Source organism: Microtus oregoni, unplaced genomic scaffold (assembly GCF_018167655.1).
Source record: "Microtus oregoni isolate MIOR12 unplaced genomic scaffold, Mior012 000009F_ref0000495, whole genome shotgun sequence".
Taxonomy (NCBI): domain Eukaryota; kingdom Metazoa; phylum Chordata; class Mammalia; order Rodentia; family Cricetidae; genus Microtus; species Microtus oregoni.
The window spans coordinates 40,372,941-40,394,876 of record NW_024543068.1 but is presented as its reverse complement, the minus strand read 5'-3'; the positions used below and the strand labels follow the sequence as shown (position 1 = coordinate 40,394,876).

The 21,936-nt window shown below is 44.7% G+C and overlaps 1 protein-coding gene across 4 annotated transcripts in view; it reads left to right on the top strand.

Annotated features, from left to right (window-relative positions):
- Akap6 (A-kinase anchoring protein 6) overlaps window positions 1–21,936 on the top strand; it is a 399,217-nt gene that overhangs the window by 65,743 nt on the left and 311,538 nt on the right. For all 4 annotated transcript variants that reach the window (XM_041658789.1, XM_041658788.1, XM_041658791.1 and 1 more), the window contains exon 3: window positions 12,964–13,327. In XM_041658789.1, the coding sequence (XP_041514723.1) occupies window positions 12,998–13,327 (330 nt within the window). In that variant the 5' untranslated portion in view covers window positions 12,964–12,997. The remainder of the gene's footprint in view (window positions 1–12,963; window positions 13,328–21,936) is intronic.

Genomic DNA, 21,936 nt, shown 5'->3' with positions numbered 1-21,936 from the left:
AAATTAAAGCGTGATGTTTAGTGCACAGTCATCCTCCACGGCGCCAAGCCGCTGCTGGAGGCCAGTGAGCTGCTCTCCTCGGTGGGGGTGTGACCGCAGGCTTAGCTGAGTGGCCCAGTAAATGAACAGCTCAGATTGGGACCCCTTGTGGAAACTGCAGTTCCTCCTTTCTCTCTGCGGCTCAGCTTGGGTGGCGGTAAGCGCTGGAATCTGACATCCGTCCTTGCTTTCAGACCGTAGCGTGTTGGTGACTTAGGTGAGAGACTATGAGTTGGCATTGTCCTTTTATGTTCCTGAGGTTTCTAAGGTAGAGAGAGGCAAGACCTACTAGATTCTTTGTAGAGGTTTGAAGTCATTAGCCCCTACTACTATACATTAGTCCTGTTATAACTAGTAGTTTTTACCAAACAATGGAGTAAATAATTTATAAAGAAACAATCCAATGAAGAATTTATGCTGAACTAGTCCATGCCTTATGCTTTAGTTATCTTTCAGCATAAACACATAAACACAGCACTCATGAGCTTGTACTATCTACCCCATATTAAGTATATGTGTGGTGTTTTTCTTTGCAGCTCTATTGTATAAGATCCTTATTTGTTCTATGGATATTTTCGAAAGTATCAATTCATTTTGGAGGTAGTCTGATTCAATCAGACATTAACCCTTGGTTTAGATGCCTGACTAGATTGAAATGCTTGACTTGATGTATTTAGAGCAAAGGCACTGTAAGTTATTTGAAACAATGAACTCTGTCTTGTTGAAATGGTTCTGGAAAAGTAGGCATAGTTACAGGCTGTGGAAATCCCTTCTGCAATAAGAAACAGAGAAGAGGGCTCCTGCTCACGTAAGACCTCTGGCCACTAGGAGCTGGGCCATCTTCCATGACTATTTTCAGGATGCATCCATGATGTCTAAGAAGCCTGATTTGCGTGTCTGGGAAGTTGCAATGAGGACATTGCAAATAGGAAAAATGAGTTTGGAAAGCCCAGTCTCTGAGAGTCTGTCTCTGGCAGTGTCTGCTTCCGGGAGAACGGTGTGGTGCTGGTTTGAGGTGCTCTTAGCCTTGCAGCCTGCACAGCGGAAGGCAAATGCCCATGTCTGTGGAACGATTTGGCTCAATTCACCATTTAATTTTGTAGCCTGATTCAGTCGTCTTCAGAATTCAGTTACCTACCTTACGATGTCTGCACTTGGGCAAACCCTGCACTCAGCTGGGTCCCTTCCCCACCTGTGTCTTTCATTGTCACACCAGGCTTAATGTGCAGGAGACGGGGCTCTCTTTTTCTTTTCCTTTTCTTTCCTTCCTTTTTTTCTAAAAAAATGTTTTAGTTGTAATTTTTTATACCATATAGTCTAATCATGATCTCCCCTCCTCATCTCTTCCCAGATCCTCCCCACACATCCCACCCTTCCAAACTTTACACTGTCTTTCCCTCTCCCTTTAGAAAACAGGCAGGCAAATGAAAAGAAACCTCAGTGAAAAGTAAAAATTAAAACTAAAAGGAAAAGCATGCATGCACACACACACTCCCTACAAAAAACAGAACCAAAACTATATAAAAAACAAAAGACCAGTTAGGTTAAAAATAAAAAGTCCAAAAATGAAACAAACAAATCTCCCCAAACACCACTGAGTTCATTTTGTGTTGGCTGTCTACTGCTGGACATGAGGCCTGCCCTTAAGTATGGTTTGTATCTCTAGTGAGACTCCATTGAAGAAAACCAACTGTTCTTTTGCAAGCGGTTGTCAATTGGAGATAGCTTGTTGGCTAGGGAGTCCTTTCTTAGACTATTTGAGTGAAATGAATGCAGCCTTATTATTGAATCGAGTTGAAGTAAACATTCTGTATTTAAAAGTATGGGGCTTTAGGAGCAGGTGATGTGGGATTTCCCCCTGTATACTGTGATTAACATTAATGAATAAAGAGAGCTGGCTTGAGCCTATAGCAAGGCAGAATTCAGTGAGGCGGGGAAAACTAAGCTAAATGCTGGGAGGAAGAAGGCAGAGTCAGAAAGAAGCCATGCAGCCCCTACTGGGGATAAACACCAGACAGAACTTTACCTGGTAAGCCACAGCCACGTGGCAATACACAGATTAATAGAGATGGGTTAAATAAATATGTAAGAGTTAGCCAATAAGAAGCTAGAGTTTATGGGCTAAGTAGTGATTTAAATAACATGGTTTCTATGTGATTATTTTGGGGCTGAGCTGAACAGCCAGGAAACCAACAAGCAGGTAATCACAAATTTGTATGTATGAATGCATGTATGTGTGCGTGCATGTGAGCATGCCATATGTGCGTATACATGAACACGTAGAGGCTCAAGAGTATCATTTCCCAAGGCTGTCCATCCTGTGTTTTGAGACAGTTTCTCACTGATGTGTGGCTCCCCAAGGAGGCTGGCTTGGCTGGTGAGCATGCCCTGGAGATCTACCAATCCCCACTTCCCACACAGGCATAGTTGTGTCATTCAGTGGTGATGATTACGATCCACAAAATGCAAATTTTGTATCAATGATTTGGGCTTACTGGAGCCTAATTCTACCTAGTACAACTCTTTTGTTTTTGAAGTTTGCAGATATTACTCGCTTAGTTTTCTCTATGTTTATCTTCAGCTGGATCCCCAATCCTTTAGGATTAAATCTCTTCCAGGATGTCACTCCTGTCAGCGTTTCTCTCCGTGAGTTGTCTTACAGGAGTTGCTGGCCTGTTTCGGTTCTCATGGAAGTCATTTTAACCAATATGTCTCTACTATGCTGAGACACAGAATGAGTTGCTCCATTCTGGGCTTTGGTGACCTTATGAGGTTTCGTTCTGTCTCTTCCCCCTCTGACCTTCCAAATCACTAGTGACCACTATTCCTGTCTATTCTTTTTCGAGACTGGTATATTTGTTTCCACAAATGAGTGAGAATATATGGATAAAGTTTTTCTTTATCTGGCTTAATTCCGTTAACATGATGCCCTCCGGTTCTGCTGTATTTGTATAGATGGCAGAATGTCATTCTTTTTATGGCTGAGTATCATCTCATTTTTTTATATACACCACATAATCTTTACCTACCCATCCATTGAAAGGCATTTGGATTGTTTCCATATTTTAGTGATTGTGAATTCGGTTAAAAATAAACTTATGGATGCAAGTATGTGTTTGATATAATTATTTCATCTCTTTTTGACACTATACTCATTAGTGCAATTCTTAGATAACACGGGACTCTATTTTCCCATAGAGCAGTCTCTACTGTCTTCCATGTGCTGTGCTGGTTATATTACCCCAACATTCTATAAGAATTCTTCGTTCTCTATATTCCTGCCAAATTGTGTTAATTGCCATCCTATTGGAGTAAGGTAGTTTCTCATGGTCTCGATTTGAGTTTCCCTGGTGCTTAGTTAAAGGTGGACTGTTTATTCGTGCACTTGTTGGCCATTTACTTATCTACCAATAGGCAGGACTTATTTTTCCTTCTTAAGAAAAATACTTATTTTGTTTTAATGTCCATGTTAAGAAATCCAGAGATTGGGAGACAGCACATTCAGTGGATTTACCACACAGACATGAGACCCTGAGTCCAGATCCATCTCATTCACATAGAAAACTGGGCACAGCAGCTTATACTTGTAATCCCAGCACTGGGGAGGTGGAGACAGGAGGGCCCGAAAGGCTTGCTGGTCAGGCCATTTAGCAATCTAGTCAAATCATTGCACTGTAAGTGGTACGAGAGACTGTGTCAAACAAAACAAAACAAGGTAGAAAGCAGTTGAGAAAAAAACCAACATTGACCTCTGACCTCCATATGTATGCTTACACATGTACACGTACACGCCTACCCAGACATGAAAAAATACACACCCACACACACGGATAGAGCAGAGCACTCCAAAGCCATCTAAGTAGTGGTATTTTTTACATACTTCTATCTTCAACTCAGAGCCCATTTCCTAGAATCCGGGACTAGTGCAAACCTTCAGGTCCTCGGGGACGCCTTGCCCTTCTGCAGCCAGTGTCTGACATTATACATGGAGTGCTGCCAACTTGGGAAGCTTCCCTTAAGCTTTGAGGTCCATGATTTTTTATTGGGGCTTCATAGCAGAGTCATGATAGGTTAAATCATTGTCCAAGAAGGTTTCCCCAAAGCCTTAACCCTGTAATTAGAGGGCTGGTTGAGTTGTCTGTCAGGCTCCATTCTGAGTCACCCCGTTAGCACAAACTATCAGACAGGACTAAGGATCCCAGTGGCCTTAAGTCATCCCTTTTAGAAAACCCATGGGTTTAGAGGTTTCCTCCCAGGAGCTCGGACAAGCACCAGACCTCTTTTGGGTTCAGTGATCTCCTCTATCCACCTGCAGAGGTGTCGAGGTCTGCCAGTTCCAAAATACTCGAAGAAAAAGGCAGCTTGCCTCTTTATGAATTACTGGTTTAGGATTTAGCTTTTATCAGCTATGAAAGCCATTTATTACTTGTTTATCTAATTTGTAGCTTTTAAAATATTGTTTTCCCTCTTATTCCTGATGTTTACTTACCAGAAAAAGCTCCCCCTTTCTGTAGTGATTTCAGGTTTTTAGGAGGGAGCAAAATCAGGTATCTCTATTCAGTGGGCTGTCACTACCTAGACATCTCCTTAGCAACCTTTTGTAGAGCACTTGTTACTATCTGGGGCCTGTTCACTGAGTTAGCAAACTCTTAGGAGTTGTTGCATTAATACAGATGACTAGAACTCAGAATGCTCAAAGACGGCTCTGCTGTCGTGGTTCCTTCTCTCTGACTTTACATACTGGGATGATGAGGGACGTGCATAACCTCTTTTCATTGTCAGGCATGGAGAACATGGGGACAAAAGGAGCACCGTTTCACTCAGTGTTTCTATTTTTGCAATGTTTGAATTAATATGTATTTAAAATTAATTTGAATGAAATTTTTAGAACAAGAAAAAAGTAAAATAATTACATAAAATGGTGCTTAGAATTTTTCCACTTTGAGTCTATGGTATTATGATTGTGAACCAATACTAATGGAGAACTAAAAATGGAGACTTCCTTTTATATTTAATGGACTAGGTAGGACAGAACACAGAGTCCCCTTAATCACTCTGATATAGCCAGTCTTCTCTCTCTCTCTCTCTCTCTCTCCCTCCCTCCCTCTCTCTCTCCTTCCCTCTCTCCTTCTCCTTCTCTTTTCTTCTCTCTTTGCAGGATAGAAGTATTAAGGTATATATATCCTTGGTTGATGAAGACTTTGCCTAGAAAAAGGAGTTTTGATTCTTCTAATTTTGATTTTCCATTTCCTTTTCTTGGTAAATGAGGGTATAAAGGACCTGTTTACTCAGTCTCGTGTTATCTGTTTCTCTTTGTAAACCACCTTCTCTGGTGTCTGCAATTCATTGCACACCTCCCAGTACACAGCGTTCAGAGTCCTCAGGACGAGGTGGCGGTTTCTCCTGTAGCCTGTTTCTAGGCTGCACCAATTTCTCAGTTCTCTCAATAGTTCCCTGATGAATTTCTTTTACTTCGTGATCTAGGAGTGTTTTTGTTAACCTGCTCCCCCCTTCCTGGAATCCCTTCAGCCTCTTTCTATCTTTTCCTCTCTAAACCAAGCTCAGTTTTTGATAAGCCCCCTCAAATGTCACCTTCTCCAGAAAATGGTGCTTCTTGCCCTTCTGCCCAGTGATTAACAGCATTCTGTTGGGGCCTTTTTCTTTGCCTGTGTGTAGTTGACTATTTCTTGCCCATGTAGTCCTGGGGTGGGGGGATAAGGACACAGATATTGTCCCCGTGGAACTGTAATTTTTGAGGCTAAATATGAGTCATAAGGTGTTTTACATGGAGTTGATTCTCAGTGATGTCAACTGATGCGAAATAAATCTTAAATCATTTTATTTGGATTAATAGCATCAACTAAGTAACAGATACTGGCGTTTTACTTTGTATTTTTGAGACAGGGTATGGATGTAGCCCTGGCTGGACTAGTACTCATTAGGTAGAGCAGATATCTGCCTGTTACCATGCTTGTCTTAAAAAATGAGTGTTTTACAAATCCAGCCTTTCTCAAGGCATTTTCTCAATCAGGAGAAAGGGGGCTGCCCATCGCTTACAGGTGACTCGGTCATCTTGGGATGGGACTAAAGGAAATGAGTATTCCATGTTATTGTGTCCCATGTACATCTGACGATCGTGGGTGTTTTGTGGCTGACTTCTTCAAGCAGTCAAACGAATCTCTGTAACAGGAACTGATCTGTCCTGGAAGGAAGAAAACATGAGCCGTGATGACTAAGCTGGTCAGGCTGGGTATCCATGCCTCAGGAAGTCAGGGAGGAGGGGTTGAGGAAGGGAATCGATGTATGAAGCTCAGCATTGCTGATGGAAGATGCCATGTCAGGAGAAGGGAGTTAGAGGCGTGGCTGGGGAAGCACCCCAATTGCATCCATGGTCCCTGAGTGAGTAACTGATGTCTGTGCCTGGTGGGAGGACATCAAAGCCGGAGAAGAGGGAAAGACTGATAAATACAAGACAATCCTTTACAGTGCAGAGGTCTGTCCCAGGTCGCCAGTCAACATGTTCCCTCCCCAGGTGCACTGGGAAGGCTTCACTCTGCAGGAGGAGGTTAGAACAGCGCCACCACTCTGAGCCCGCTGTTACTGCAGGAGGAGGTTAGAACAGCGCCACCACTCTGAGCCTGCTGTTACTGCAGGAGGAGGTTAGAACACCATTGCTCTCAGGAGTCCTAGAAGGCACAGGTCACGGTTCTGGAAATTTTTTTTGCAGCCAGAGCCACTTCTTTCTTCCTCAAGTTCAAACTTAACTTTTGACTTAGCAGCAGCTCTTTGACTTAAAGTCATTTGTTTCCTAGCTGAGGACCACACAAGAGCCAGAGAGGTAGCAGGAGTTAAATCCAGGAGAGGAATTGGGTCCTCATTCATCTAGGTAGGTGGTGCCATTTAGTTAAGCGCTCTATTGACAAGTTTCTGTGTTTTCCTGGCAGAGTCTAATCCTGCGGTGCTGGACTCAGGTATAGGGTGTACTTCTTGAATTCATTTTCTTTTTCCTTATGCAATCAGATCATGAGACAAAAATTGAAATAGTCCAGAAGATTTTATTTTCATTTCTAAATGTCAGTATGACTAGGCTCCAAGATGAGCGGTTATTAGAATAGAGAAGGAGGAAATGGAAGAGGAGAAAAGACACTCTCTGAGGTTGGAACTGATGGACTTACACCTAGCAATTGCTTCTACCTCTATTTTGTAAAATGTAACATGCAGATTTGTTAGCGTGGCTAAAATTAGTCCCACTGAGCAAGTAGAGTGGGGAAGGCTGTGTTAAGACTTAGGGTTGGTTTATATGACATCATGGGATATTTCCATGAAAGAAGCAGCTTCTTAAGGGAAGAGGGAACGTTCACGTCCATTCAGGCTTTGACAGTGAGCACGCTACTCTGATTTATCCGCTTTGGGGGCCCTTGGTTTGCTGGGAATATTGCGCTGGTTCGAGTGGTAGCTGGAAGTGCTCTGTCCACCGGGCAGGGCACTCATCTCCTCCGGCGTTCGTGTCCTGGCAATTCTCTCTCTTTCTCACTTAGCACTTTCACTGCGTGTTTGTAAAAGGCCTGCCCGCGACTGCAGTCTGTAATGTATACATTAGCTTCCTAATAGGGCCAGTGCGCGGTCCTCACTTGAGAGTTAGATCACTAGCGGTACCGGAGCGCTGCCTGAGTGGCTTGGAGCAAGGCTGGCTTGGAGCAGCTGATGCTGGCCTTCCTCTTGTCTGGGCACAAGAAGGTGGAGCCAGGAGGAGCCATTAGGAACGAAAGCATCTGCAGTGAGTACAGCTCTAGATTCTGCTTCAAGACAGGAAATTACAGGAGAGAGATGGGCAATGTTGAGGGCTGTGCAGCTGGGGTCTCTTTGCCTTTTGATTTGTCCTAAGAAGGCGGTCCTCCTTAAACACATCTGTTTCTTCAAGTCAAATGTATTCTGGTAACCTCAGGTTCCAACCTGAAACTTCTGGACGGCTAGGGGGAGCCGTGGGTGGTGTGTTTTCTTCTGTTCCCACAGGATAGTGAGTACAGTAAGGCAGGAAAGCCTCTCTCAGAATCTAATAAGGAAAGATTTAAGGCCGTCAGCTTTTTCCGCCTTTGTTCTTTGCATTGCCCGTTCTTTAGGTGTGTGGAAAGGGAGGGTTGGGTGGGTGCTATTTTTAGCAGGCGCAGGGATAAAGAGGGTATTATCTCTAATGCTGGGAAGGTGACCACAGACAAGCATTTGATAGTGGGAGAGAGGGGGAGTCCTTGGATTTCAAACGCTTACTGATAAGTCCTCTGTCCGACTCCGGTGGGTACCTGTATGCACTTGGCCTAATGCTTTCTCCTGCACAGTCACGCGCCGCTGTCTAGTGGTTCTTTCTCTTGTGATATCTTTACGGCTAGAAGGCATTTTTTCCTTTATGAAATGACTCATAAGGGAACAGCATAGAGCTTGCAGCGTCTAGAAGTAGAGGCCTGTGCCGGCTCTCCTACTAGTTCATTTAAGTGGAGTAATTAATTTGTTTCAGAAGCAGGAATGAGTAACGACAAGGGCAGGAAATTCCTCATGAACTCATTACAATAGTCTCTATACGGCTGAAGCTGTTTCCTTGAATTATGGTGCATATTCGCCCTTTAAATCTGACGGGATTTTTGTGAAAACCACAGAGTATAGGCATCTCCATGGTGCTATACTGCAATGTGAACCGTGAATCAGAAGTCAAATGGGTATAGCAGTTGTCTCCCAGGAAAGCGTGCAATTAATTCATTTATGCCGCTTCTCAAGCTTGCTAAGCATATGTACGCAAGTGTTCTTTCTCAGTGTCAAAAGTATATGTAAAGGAAAGCAAACGACACAAACCCAGCTGTGAGCTCAGTAAACAATGTGTTGTCTGTGTCCGCTGGGTCACACAAGAATGCCCTTGCTCGCAGTCTGATTGGTTGGACATTCGTCACAGGGAAATCTTGCTTTGAAGTTTGACTTTCAGGTCTCCTGCCCTCTCCTCCTGTGAAATGCACGTTCTCTCCTCCAGACAGCTTTCTGTTGAGTTTTCCTGTCCCATTTGTCCCCTGCACACATAACCACATCTGTGCTGTTACTCTCAAGTAGACGATTCCGAGAGTCCTGGTCATGTTTGTTCTGCTGGGAAGAATTAGCAACACCGCTATGCTTTATAATTTATCTTTCTTGGTGCGGATTTCCTTTCCTGCTAACTAGGACACGTCGGTGGATTCTGTGTGCGTGCGTTGGTATAATGGTGAGCACTGTGTAGTTGGTACACAGCCTCAGTATAGACAGGATCAGAACAGCAGTGAACTCCCCAGACCTCTGACTGTGGGCGTCTCATTCTCCTGCCCAGATGAGATCTTACTGTGTGTCTAGTTCAGTTCCTTTACTCTGCAGATGAGGAAACCAAGGCAGAGAGATATTGAGTAAATGAACTACGCGCGCCTGTATGTAGCCTGATAGTACATATGGATGTGTGGATGACATGATCACATCACATGTGGATGTGTGGACGACATGACCACATGACACCTGTGGATGTGTGGATGACATGATCACATGACACCTGTGGACGTGTGGATGACGTGATCACATGACAGCACCTGTGGACGTGTGGATGACAGGATCACATGACACCTGTGGACGTGTGGATGACGTGATCACATGTGACAGCACCTGTGGACGTGTGGATGACGTGATCACATGACACCTGTGGACGTGTGGATGACGTGATCACATGACAGCACCTGTGGACGTGTGGATGACAGGATCACATGACACCTGTGGACGTGTGGATGACATGATCACATGACAGCACCTGTGGACGTGTGGATGATGTGATCACAGGACACAGGTGGACATGTAGATGACGTGATCACATGACACCTGTGGACGTGTGGACGACAAGTCAAGAATTCTTTAACATGTGGATGAGCTGATTCCGCAATTCACTCTCTAGTCTAAAGTATGGTGTGTATCACACGGCTTAAGAATCTCACAAAATGGGCAGACAGAGAGGCAGGTGGATCTTTGAGTTTGAGGTCAGCAGGATCTACAGAGAGTGAGTTCAGGACAGTCAGGGCTACATAGAGAAACCCTGTCTCAAAGAAACAAAACAAAAACCTGGCAGCCAATAGACGCTGCCCATTGGTTACACACAACCCTCGGGCCATGGCTGACTGTGTGTGTGTCTGAGGCGGTTCCGTGCTCACCATCTGACTCCCAGCTGTCCTTTGTCTCAGTCTAGTTTCGTAGACAGTCGCTGTAACATCAGGGAGTCCTCAGTTTCTAAGCAATTCTGTGACCTTGAATAAGCAAGCTTGATTAATCTTTGCTATCAGGTTCCTTTTCTGAGGTTGAGATTTGATATTGGTCCCTTAGAAAGCAGAGAACTTTCTAAGTTGTGTTTCAGAAAGTCAGAATGCCAGCCCGTACGAGGCTGGGGTGTAGCTTGTGACATGCTGGGATAGCTCAGTCTTCCTGGGGTTGGATCCCTTCAGTGAAATGTTGTTATCTTTGAGGTTTTTTTTTTTAATTATCCAAGTCTTGTATCACTATTATTTTAAAAATTGAACACAAGGATGATTAAAAGTATGAGGGGTATATTTCTCCCTCCTCTACCTAGGCAGAGAAAGCTGCTGAGTTAACCCAAAACCATCTATCTAAGGAGGCAGTCACCACAGGGGCCAACCAACTTTATGACATGAGTTTGCTTTTTTGCAAATAACTTTGCTTCAGAAAAGTCACTGATAAGCTTAACTCAAAATTTTAGATGCTGGAGAAGTTAGGAAAGGGGAGCTAGACATGGTGCCTGTCAGTCATCCCAGCAGCTGGGTGCTGGAGGCAAGGTGATCAGAATTTCAAAGCCAGTCTGTGTTCCCTGGGGGGGGGGCTTTACTACGGGAGGGGGTGGAGGAGAAAGTGGAGAGAGGAGGGAGCACTGGAAGGGCACTGAAAGAACACAGGATTTGATCACTCTTAAGCACTATGTCCATTCAGCAGATCTGGTGACTCTCCATGCTCTTTCCAGTTAAATGGTGGACAGTTAGATGTTGTTGGTCAAACTGGAAGCTGTCTTGATTTATTTCCCATCTATATTGGTTTGTAGGAATAATTTTGCTTTTAATGTGGTTTATTTTTGTTTTTTGTTTTGTTTTGTTTTTTGTTTTTGTCAACTTGAAACAAGCTAGAATCACCTGGGAAGACAGAACTTCAATTGAAAAAATAATCCCATCAGGTTGGCTTGTGGACAATTCTTTTTGTTGATTAATGATTAGTGTGGGAAGGCTCATAGCCTTTGGACAGAGCTGCCCCTGGGCTGCTGGTCCTAGGTTGGTTGTATAAGAAAGTAGGTTGAGCAAGCCACGGGTGGGGGGGGTGGGGGGGGTGAGGGGGTGGGGGGGGCAATAGGCAGCACGCCTCCATGGCCCCTGCATCAGTGTTGAGTTCCTGTCCTGACTTCCTTTCAGGACAGATGACCTAGGAGGTAAAGTAGATCTTTCCTGCCCTTCCTTGTCCGAGGTGCTTGTAGCAATAGGAAGCAAAGCCAGGCACGGCACGGATATTAAGAATCTGAAGAAACGTGAGCTACTTTCCAACATGAATCACATTACATTCCTGAACTTTTGATCAGCTGCTTTACAGCAATAAAAGTATAACTTGAATGTGTTTTAAAAAACAAACAAACAAACCTCAAACTGTCAACCTTGTAAAATCCAAAAACTCCATTAGCCTTGGGTAGACGCTGCTCCTGAAACTGAAATAACATCCATTTGTTATAAACCATAGGCCCATAGGGTCTTGATGCTGGACCACTGCCAGGAGGCAGGTAAATTTATAGCAGGATCATTGGTAGTAACTAATCTTCATTCTCAAAAGCAAACTTAGTTCAACACGATGCTCAGCTATTATTCTCACTTCTCTGGTAACCCTTTACTAGGAGATGTCAGAACAGTTTATGCCTAAAATTCCAAAAGCCTCTGAAGTTTTCAACATAACCACGTATTAATGTAGCATGGGTTTAACATTAGTTAATCACCATTAAGTAGACTTAGACCTATTGGGATATAATCTATTTTTCAAGAAACTAACATTTTGGAATTGCTACATCTATGTATTTATCATCTATGTATCTATGTATGTACTATTTACTTACCTACCTACCTAATCTTCAAAATGAACACTGAGACCAGCACAGTGTGTTTTGTAATTAGAATACCCTCCTCTGGTTATTCATGTATTGAATATGTTGGCTTTAGTCAAAATGATGTTTGGATGTATGTATTAGGAAAGCCCCTATTAATCATTGTTTCCACATAAGTGCAATATTTTTCTCTCGCCTGTCAACAATGCTGGGAGAGTAGCTCCTTGGTACCCACTGGACCCTGTGCTTCATGTCCTCTCTGAGGAGTACCCCAGAGCATCTCCTGGCCTGACTTGGAGCTTGAAATGCAGCCACGGAGGCCACCGCATTCACTAGAACAACAGGGGAAAGCAGAGGGGCAGGAGGGTGGCATCTTCTAATCCAGGCAGTCCCTCGAAACAGATCTCAGAATTTCTACACACCTATTCCACTTGCTGCTCATTGGTCAGAACTTGGCTACAGGGAGAGCCACAGTTAGCTACAAAGGAAATGGGGACTGTGATTCTTAAATTCTGGGCAGCAATATTCACAGCTGAATCTCAGCATTTTGTTACTAAGGAATGAGGGGAAATGGGTATTTGGGGAGATGCTACCACTGTGGTTTTGTGTTACATGCTGGGTCTTGGGGCTATAATGTAGAAAATCAAACATCTCTTTCTGTTTTTGTTATGAGCAATGGTTTCTTAATTTAGCAATCTAGCTTTATTTAGAAACCCCGTTTCTTCTGTGAAGTATCGTTGCTTTATTTGGCAATCTAGTCTGACTTTGCTTTCTTATTTCCTTTTGCCTTTCAGCTGTTTTGGAAAGAAGTAAGGCTTAGATTTCTCCATGTTAACCATGAGCGTGATGCTTTCCCCACTGAGGTCACAGGACCCGGATCCCATGGCGACTGATGCCTCGCCCATGGCCATCAACATGACCCCTACGGTGGAACAGGGAGAAGGAGAGGGAGAAGAGGCCATGAAGGACATAGATGCTGAGCTGCAGTATGGAAAGCCACCCCCGCTGCACACAGTAGCTGACTGGAAGATCGTCCTACACTTGCCTGAGATTGAGACCTGGCTCCGGATGACCTCAGAGAGGGTCCGTGACCTCACCTACTCGGTCCAGCAGGATGCAGACAGCAAGCACGTGGACGTGCATCTAGTTCAGCTCAAGGTAAGGCAGGTTCTCTGGAAAGAGACTGAAAAAGGCCCCGGGTATCTTAAGTCTTAGTTCTGTGACTGCCAATGAGGAAGAGTCAACAAGGAAAATAGAGTAACAGATTTGAAACCGTCATTCTTGATGGTAAACTCAGATTATTTCTCTTCTAATTTCACTACATATGCCGGTTATCTAGAGCAAAGCCGGCCTTCGAGGATAGAACAGAGATACAAGGGAAGGATGGGGCGTTTTTGTTCAACTTCACAGAAATCAGTTGTGGGAAATGAAAGGATCATATAAAAGACAACGACAGGCGTCACGAAGGCTCTCATGGTAGAGCATCAAGCTGGGATGGGGAGCAGGTCATGTGATTGGTACCTTTGTCCGAAGCTGATGCTGTTTTTGAAGCCAGCAGTGGTTCCTACCCCAGTGGGAAGAACAATGTTCTCCTTGTTGAGTGATCTTCCATCCAAAGACACTGCATCACGTATAAAGGAGCTTTTTATAGTAACCCATCTAATGTCAGACATTTGGGAAATGTCTGTGGCTTCTGGAGACCTTGGGAAAGCGTCACAGCACAGAGAATTGGAGGTGCTAGAGAGAGTGCAATTAAACCAGGGCTCCAAAAATATAGTCTGCGACTTCTACCCTGCATATGGGCCTTATATAAACTTCACATTAGATGGGGTTCTGCGGAAGATTCTTTTACCTAAGCTGGCTCATCTTACGTGACATAAACACATTCTTAGCTCTGCATGCTGAAATGATTTACAGGTCTAACCACCATAGACGATCCATAGGTGTGCGGTGAAGAGAGAGCACATTTCTCAGTGTTTAGAGTGAATCTGGCTTAACCTTTTCAGATTGGTGCCCCAGATCCTGTGACAGAAGTCCCAGCTGGATTCCTACTGTTGTGATAAAGCACTGGGACCAAGGGCACCACGGGGAGGAAAGGGTCAGGTCACAGTCTGTCACTGAAGGAAGTCTGGACAAGAACTCAAGGCAAGAACCTGGAGGCAGGAGATGTGCTCGCTGGCTTGCTCCTCATGACCTGTTCAGCCTGCTTTCTTATAGAACCCAGGACCACCAGCCCAGAGAAACTACCACCCACAATAGGCTGGGTGCTCACCAGTAATTAAGAGAATGCCCTGCAGGTTTGCCTATAGCCGGATCTTATGGAGGCATTTTCTCAATTGTGATGCCCTCTTCATGTCTTGTCCAGTCTGAGGGGACCTCAAAAAAACCACCAGGCTCACTGAAATGCAAAAGCAAGGTTTTTTTGTGTGTACAATACAAGCCGGCAGGGACCTTTCAAAGCTACTGGTGCAACAAGAGGAGGTACCCTGCCCTACTAGAGGGCATTATTTAAAGGCAAAACCCAGAAAAGTTATATTAGCAGGGTGTAGGATGTTGATTGGCTGACATTTGTCTAGGGGTGTCCTGGCGTAAAGCGATGGGTGTGTGCTGGCAGGTGATCCTGTCTACAATGGTTGGAACATTAGGAATTTCTTTTGGTCTGTTTCTGGGTGGTGCCTGGGTAGTTTCAGTTTGTGGTCTTTATGGGAACCAGGTATTGCCTCAGGGTAAGCTACTGAGACTCTATTGAGGTTGTCTCGGCTGGATCCTACATTTATTCACTTCACTCTAGATTATGTCAAACTTACAAAACCTGACCAGACACCAGATTGTTTCATCAGTGTTAAGACAGGTCGGAAGGAGAAAGACAGGCAAGAAGGCAGGAGGGAGGAAGGAGGAAAGACAGAGGGGGGGGACCATGTGAGAGAGTGAATGAGTATAAGCGGGAGAACCGTAATGGCGTTGGTAGCTGCTCCCCACTGGTGGCACAGGCCTGGGGTCTTTCTCCTGCTTTCCACAGTTTCGTGGGAAGACGTCACCAAGATGGCAGGGGCATGACTGGAAGCCACCTCAGTGAGATGCTAGTCCCTGCTAGCGTCCTCCTGTGGCAATAGGGAGTACTGTGACTGAGTCCCCGGTGTAGTTTCTACAGAGGAATAGTCCCTGGCCACCTTGGAGTCCAGAGTAAACTAGAAGTTGGGACACTCCTTTACCTTGCTCCCTCCAGTGCTGAGCCAGTGTGTGGCTTCTGTAAGTTAATGCAGGATTGAGTTTGTAAGGAAAGTCAGCTGTTACCTCTTAAATCCTTTGCGTTTACACTGGAAGTTGGTAAATGCTAGCAGCGAATGGGAGGGGATGGACATAGCTTTAGAAGACAGTTAAAAGCACTATTAATGTTTAAATGGTCTTAAAATGCTAATTTGTTATCAACTTCATTTAATTAGACCAATAATATACACATGGAAGCTCATATTTTACCTCAGGAATGCATATTTTTGTGCCGTGACTGTATAGTTGTATATTGCATTTGAAGAATCGTCCCTAGGGACATCTGCTTTTCTCACTGTAGCTGTCACGACACTTTCATCAGAAGCCTTCTCTTTTCTGTCTCTGCTCTATCCCAGGGTGTGCCTTATTTTCTCTGCTGAGAAAAGAACTGCAGGAGATGTAAGGTCAGATGTAAGGGCATATGATACCAGCCAATGACTCTTCAGCGATAAGCTGGAATTGTTTTATGATACCAGCCAATGACTGTTTAGTGATGAGCTAGAATTGTCATATGATCTCAGCCAATGGCTGTTCAGCGATGAGCTGGAATTGTCATATGATACCAGCCAATGACTGTTCAGCGATGAGCTGGAATTGTCAACCTTCATTTTATTCTAGGAGTTTTGTTAGCATTTTTCTGGGTACTTGTTTCATGAAGTCACTTAAGTAAATTCTCTGCAGTGTTTTCAAGTTTGTGTGACAATGGATGTCAGCAAGCTCTAGTCAGTGTGTGTGGTCTCCACTGCCATGTACAAAGGACTTACTTTTAAATCTCAATATGCTTAGACCATTTCCCCCTTGATTATATAATGTTTCTTTTTCCAGTGAAATTTTGATGCATTTAAATTTTAAAATATGTCATCTTTCTGCATTACGCACTAATTCAAAATAACAAAGGCATCTTAGCACTGTGTCTTAGTAGAAATTGATGAGGACAAACTTGTAAAGCAGCTCCCAGATGAGACTGTGGCAAAGCAGAGGGACAGATCCAGCTTGGGTAAGTTGTCCCAGCTCCACATTCACTGCTTTGGTTCGTTACTCAATTTATTAGTTTGCGGTGAAAAGCCATCCTCGTGGCCTGAGGATGATCTATGACCTTAAAGGCCACCTGGGTGCAGAGACATTTCAATGTTGTTTGTAGGCAGGCTTTTATTTTCCCACTTGCCAGGTCCCAAATAACTGACACAGAGACACAATATTAATTATAAATGCTCAGCCAATAGTTCAGCCTTATTACTAACTAGCTCTTACAACTTAAATTAACCCATTTATATTAACCTACATTTTGCCACATGACATTACCTCTCTTTTATATTGCACCCCCCCCCCCCGCCCGTTTCCTCTCTCTGTCTTGCTGGCAACACCTCTGACTCTGTCCTTCTTCCCAGTGTCCTTAGTCTGGTTCTCCCACCTAACTTTATCCTGTCCAGATATTGGCCAGTCAGCTTCTTTACTAATCCAATCACAGTGTGATTGGCACAGCATACAGAAGGATTATTCCACAGCACTTGTGTATCTGTTCTAATGCGCTCCTAATGCTACAAACCCCAGCTCCTTACCCAGTTTCTCTGCTTGTGTCTTAGCAGGCATCTCAAGTTGGAGATGTCCACTCAATCACTCTGCATCCTCCCTTAATGTCCCAGTAATGGTAAGGGACCATTTTTTTCCAAGCCAAAGCAAGACTTTCTACCCATACACTTCTCTCTATCGACAGGGAACCCATTCCCCAGATGAGCCCTCAGTTCAGTCACTGCTACCATTTCTGCAGCCAGCACACCATGGCACACCCTTGCTTGCCTCGGTACTGACAGCCTCTTAACGAGCCTGGCTTCCTCTTATCTTCACCACCCTTGCAGCTTATTTCCCACTGGGCAGCTACTTTCTAAAAAGATGTCCATCAGGATATGCCCTTCTCTTGCTTCAAATCTCTTCCTTTGACTCATTACTGCCTGAGTCTCTGGCATGATGCTCCCTGCTTGACCCTTATCTTTATGTTGGAGGAGGTCTCTTGTTGGTTCCTGGATGCCCGCCTAGCTTAGATCCAAAATAATCACATAGAAAACCGTATTATTTAAATCACTGCGTGGCCCATTAACTCTAGCTTCTTATTGGCTAACTCTTACATCTTAATTTATCTCATTTCTAGTAATCTGCATATCGCCACATGGTTGTGGCTTACCAGCTAAAGTTTTGACACGTCTGACTCTGGCGGCAGCTCCATGGTGTCTCTTGACTCTGCCCTTCTTTCTCCCAGCATACAGCCTTGCTTTCCCCACCTAGTTCTGTTCTTCCCTGCTGTAGGCTCAAAGCAGTTCTTTATCCATTAACCAATAAAAGCAACACACAGACAGAAGGACCTCCCACACCATCTTTAAGCTCCAGATACACCAAAAGCCCCAGAGAAACATCAACCTAGTTCTTGCCTCATAGTTTTCCTTGTTCCTTTTGCCTAAAGAGTCTTTCCCCCTCTTTGAGTGCTGACTCTGGATCCTCATCAAGCTGTTAGCCAGAGGCACAGCCAAGCTCTGACATCCACTCACTGAGAGAGGGTGGGGCAGAGGTTGGGGACAAGGAGGCAAGACCTATTTTGTGCTTGATGAAGGGAATACACATACAAACATCTCATTGTCTATGCACCTCACACTGCCTTGACAGTGTTTGTTTTAAGTCATTTTAACATGGTCTTCTCTGCCATTATATTAATGTAGACGTTTTAAAAATTGTCAGTCAGCCTAGGCTCATCTCTGGGCTCCAGGGCCTTGTTAGAGACATTGTCTCCACAATAAGGTGGGAGGCTACAGAGGGACAACACCCAAGGTTGGACTCCAGCCTCCATGTGCAGTCACAGGCACGTGCGCACACATATGAACACATATGTACACACAAAATAGATGCTCAGATCTTTTACTCTCACCCTCACTTCCTTCCTCCTCCCCTTACCCCTCCTCCTGCCGGTCCCCCTTCCCCTGCCCCTGTGATATCAGAACATCCTCAGCCTGACTCTCGTTCTCTAAAGGTGATTTTGTCTGTGGTCATTGTGCTTGTCTTAAAGTTTCTCTCTCAGATACCACTTGTCTTAGTCAGTGTCCTATTGCTGTGAAGAGACACCATGACCAAGGCAACTCTTATAAAGGAAAACACTTCATTGGGGCTGGCTTAGTTTAGAGATTTAATCCATTGTCATCATGGCAAGGCAAACTGGTGCTGGAGAAGTAGGTGAGAGTTCTATATCCACCTCTGCAGGCAGCAGGAACACACACACACACACACACACACACACACACACACACACACAGAGAGAGAGAGAGAGAGAGAGACAGAGAGAGAGAGAGACAGAGAGAGAGACAGACAGAGAGAGAGAGAGACAGAGAGAGAGACAGAGAGAGAGAGAGACAGAGAGACAGAGAGAGAGAGAGAGACAGAGAGAGAGAGACAGAGACAGAGAGACAGAGAGACAGAGAGAGAGAGAGAGACTGGGTCTGGCTTGAATCCCAAACCCCAAACTCCACCCCCAAAGATACACTTCCTCCAACAAGGCCACACCCAATCCCTCTCAAGTAGTGGTCATTTCCTATTGACCAAGCTTTCAAATCTGTGTCCCTGTGAGGGCCATTCTTGTTCAAATCACCACTCCACTCTCACCTCCCTTATTTCCAAGTCCTTAGGGGACATTTGACTATAAGCTCCAGATTGAGCTAATCTTTATTACAAAGTTTCCACAGGGGTATGACAGTTCCTGCAAGTTGAAAAAACAAAACAAAATAAAAAAAATCAAACAAAACCAAAAAAATAACTAACCTTAGGGAAAACTGACTTATACTAAATCCTTTCTCCATTATTTTTAAAACTGAGCACACAACTGGCATATTTCACTTTCTACTTTGCAGACTATCCCTAGTAAGAAGTCTGAGAAGCAGCTGAACCAGCTTTAGAAACTTGCCCCACCCACCCCAGGTTTGGAAATTGTGGGGCTCTAGAAAAGCGGACCAAATACTATAAACCATGCCGAGCGGCTGCACACACACAGTTAAGAACTAGACAGGCCAAGTAGGCCCCTTCTCAGGGACGATGCTATTTATATTCCCAAAGACCCCGTAGCAGGGACGAGGCAAGGCTTGGACTAGCTGGAATAAGTGATGTGTGTCTAAGTAAACAGAACTCTGGAAGCGACTTAACTGGAATCAATTCCTGACTTTAAATTCCCCTTTAAACCACCACCACTCATGATTTGCATCTGCGTCTTTTGTTTTCAAAGTCAGAACCCTGGATACAATCTCTGTTTACAAGATGCTCTGACTGTCTGTGATGCCTGTGGCATCTGGGAGTTAATCCAGACACCCACTAGCTCACATGGGGTCTGGAGGTTGCTGGGAAAAGGCTTCTATATCTGCTGCACAGCTGGAGTTTGTACAGATGTGCCTGATGATCTGAAGGTGGTGGAAATCTAGGGGTGAGGGGCTCCTAGGAGAGGCTTCATGGCCATCATAGGACCATGAGATATTTCAGTATGACAGCGAGGAAGAGATGTGGTGGGTAATGGCTTGGAGGATTCCCAGCCCTGGGACAGAGCAGCGTGGGCAATAACCAGTGAGGGAAAGAGTGGATGGTTGTAACCTTAACAGTGATATGTTTGTGGGTCAAATTGACAGGGGTCACTTGTGCTGGCTGGTTTTATGTCAATCAGTTTGACACAATCTAGAGTCATCTGAAAGGAAGGAACCTCACTTAAGAAAATGCCTCCATAAGATCTAGCTGTAAGGCATTTTCTTAATTAGTGATTGACGGGACCCTTCCTATAGTGGGTGGTGCCATCCCTGGGCTGGTGGTCCTGGGATCTATGAGAAAGCAGGCTGAGCAAGCCATGTAGAGCAAGCCAGTGAGCAGCACCCCTCCCATGGCCTCTGCATCAGCTCCTGCCTCCAGTTTCCTGCCCTGTTTGGGTTCCTGTCCTGACTTCTTTCAGTGATGGACTATAATGTGAAAACATAAGCCAAATAAACTCTTTCCTCCCCAACTTGCTTTTGGTCATAGTGTTTCATCGCGGTGGCAGTAACCCTAACCAGGACACCTCACAAAGTCAGGAGAGACAAGAGTGGAGAAGGGCATACACACGCAGACATTAGCCATTTTGGTCAGAATATACAACTATATATTATTTTCTTAATTTCTTTCTTTTTTTTTTTTTTTTTTTGGTTTTTTGAGACAGGGTTTCTCTGTGGCTTTGGAGCCTGTCCTGGAACTAGCTCTGTAGACCAGGCTGGTCTCGAACTCACAGAGATCCGCCTGCCTCTGCCTCCCGAGTGCTGGGATTAAAGGCGTGCGCCACCATCGCCCGGCTTATTTTCTTAATTTCTTAAAGAGAAAAGAAGAAAGCTTGTTCTCTCTTGTTTATTGAAGTGGAAATCATCCATGGGACCAGACAGGAGGCAGCTCACCTGTGGCCTTGCGGTTACATATGAATGGCTCCTTTTGAAGCTGTGTTGTCTGCCACCCACACAGCCTGCTGGAGCCACTTTGTTCCAGGGAAATGGTCCGAATGAAGAGCACTTTGCCCCCAAAGCACAGAGGGGCAGTTTCCTGCCCTCTAAAATGGATGACGTATCATGGAGCTTGGGCTCCATGGCATCGCCTTTGGAAGGCCATGGAGACTAAAGAGTCCCAGGGGACGGTGGGGCTTGATAGAGCAGTCATATGAATATCTATAAAGGTCAAATGTGGTGTAAAATTTTTAAAAAGCCCTCTGTCTTAGTGTGAGTGTACAGGTGTGTACAAGGTGACCAGGAGCGGGGTGTGAGCTGGTCACAAGGCTGCTGAAAGAGACAATGGCTGGACTTGGTGTGGAGAGGAGAAAAAAGAACTAAAAGACCCCATTACACACAAAGCCCGTCACACCGTTGACAACCTGGGGTGAGCAGGGAATTGGAGGCAACTGGCTTTTGTCACCCTCATCTGTCTCTTCTTGATAGGGCTGAGTGATTTCTCTTTGTGTACATGTGGATGGGAGGAGGAGGAACAGATTTGAAAGCCCCCATCTGTTCATGGCCGTTATCAGCAAGCATTTTGGGGTAAGGCGCATCATTATTTGAATAAGTCATGTTTGTCAAATGCATCATTTAGTGCAAAAGGAACGTGTAAACTACAACATGAAAAGTGGTGTGTTCTCTTTCTGAGGAAGAGGAAATGGACCTGTGTCCACTGGGGTCTTAGTTCACAAGGAGAAAGCCGGTGCTTCTTACATTTCCCCTTTTGATTCAGAAACTGACTTTCTGTCAAAGCCCATGCAGTGACCATCAATAATAGTGTCAATGCACTCGGCACAACCCTTTTGAATGCTGCACCTGCTGAAGGCCTCCGTCTCTGAGATGATGAGAGCCAGGCGTTAGTGACTGGATCAAAAGACAGCTTGCAACTGTGTCCAGTTCTTCAAACAACAATAGCAAGCACAGTTTTCTTTCTGTATGTGTCTCCTCTTCCTCCTCCCCAAGCACCCAAGAGTACAG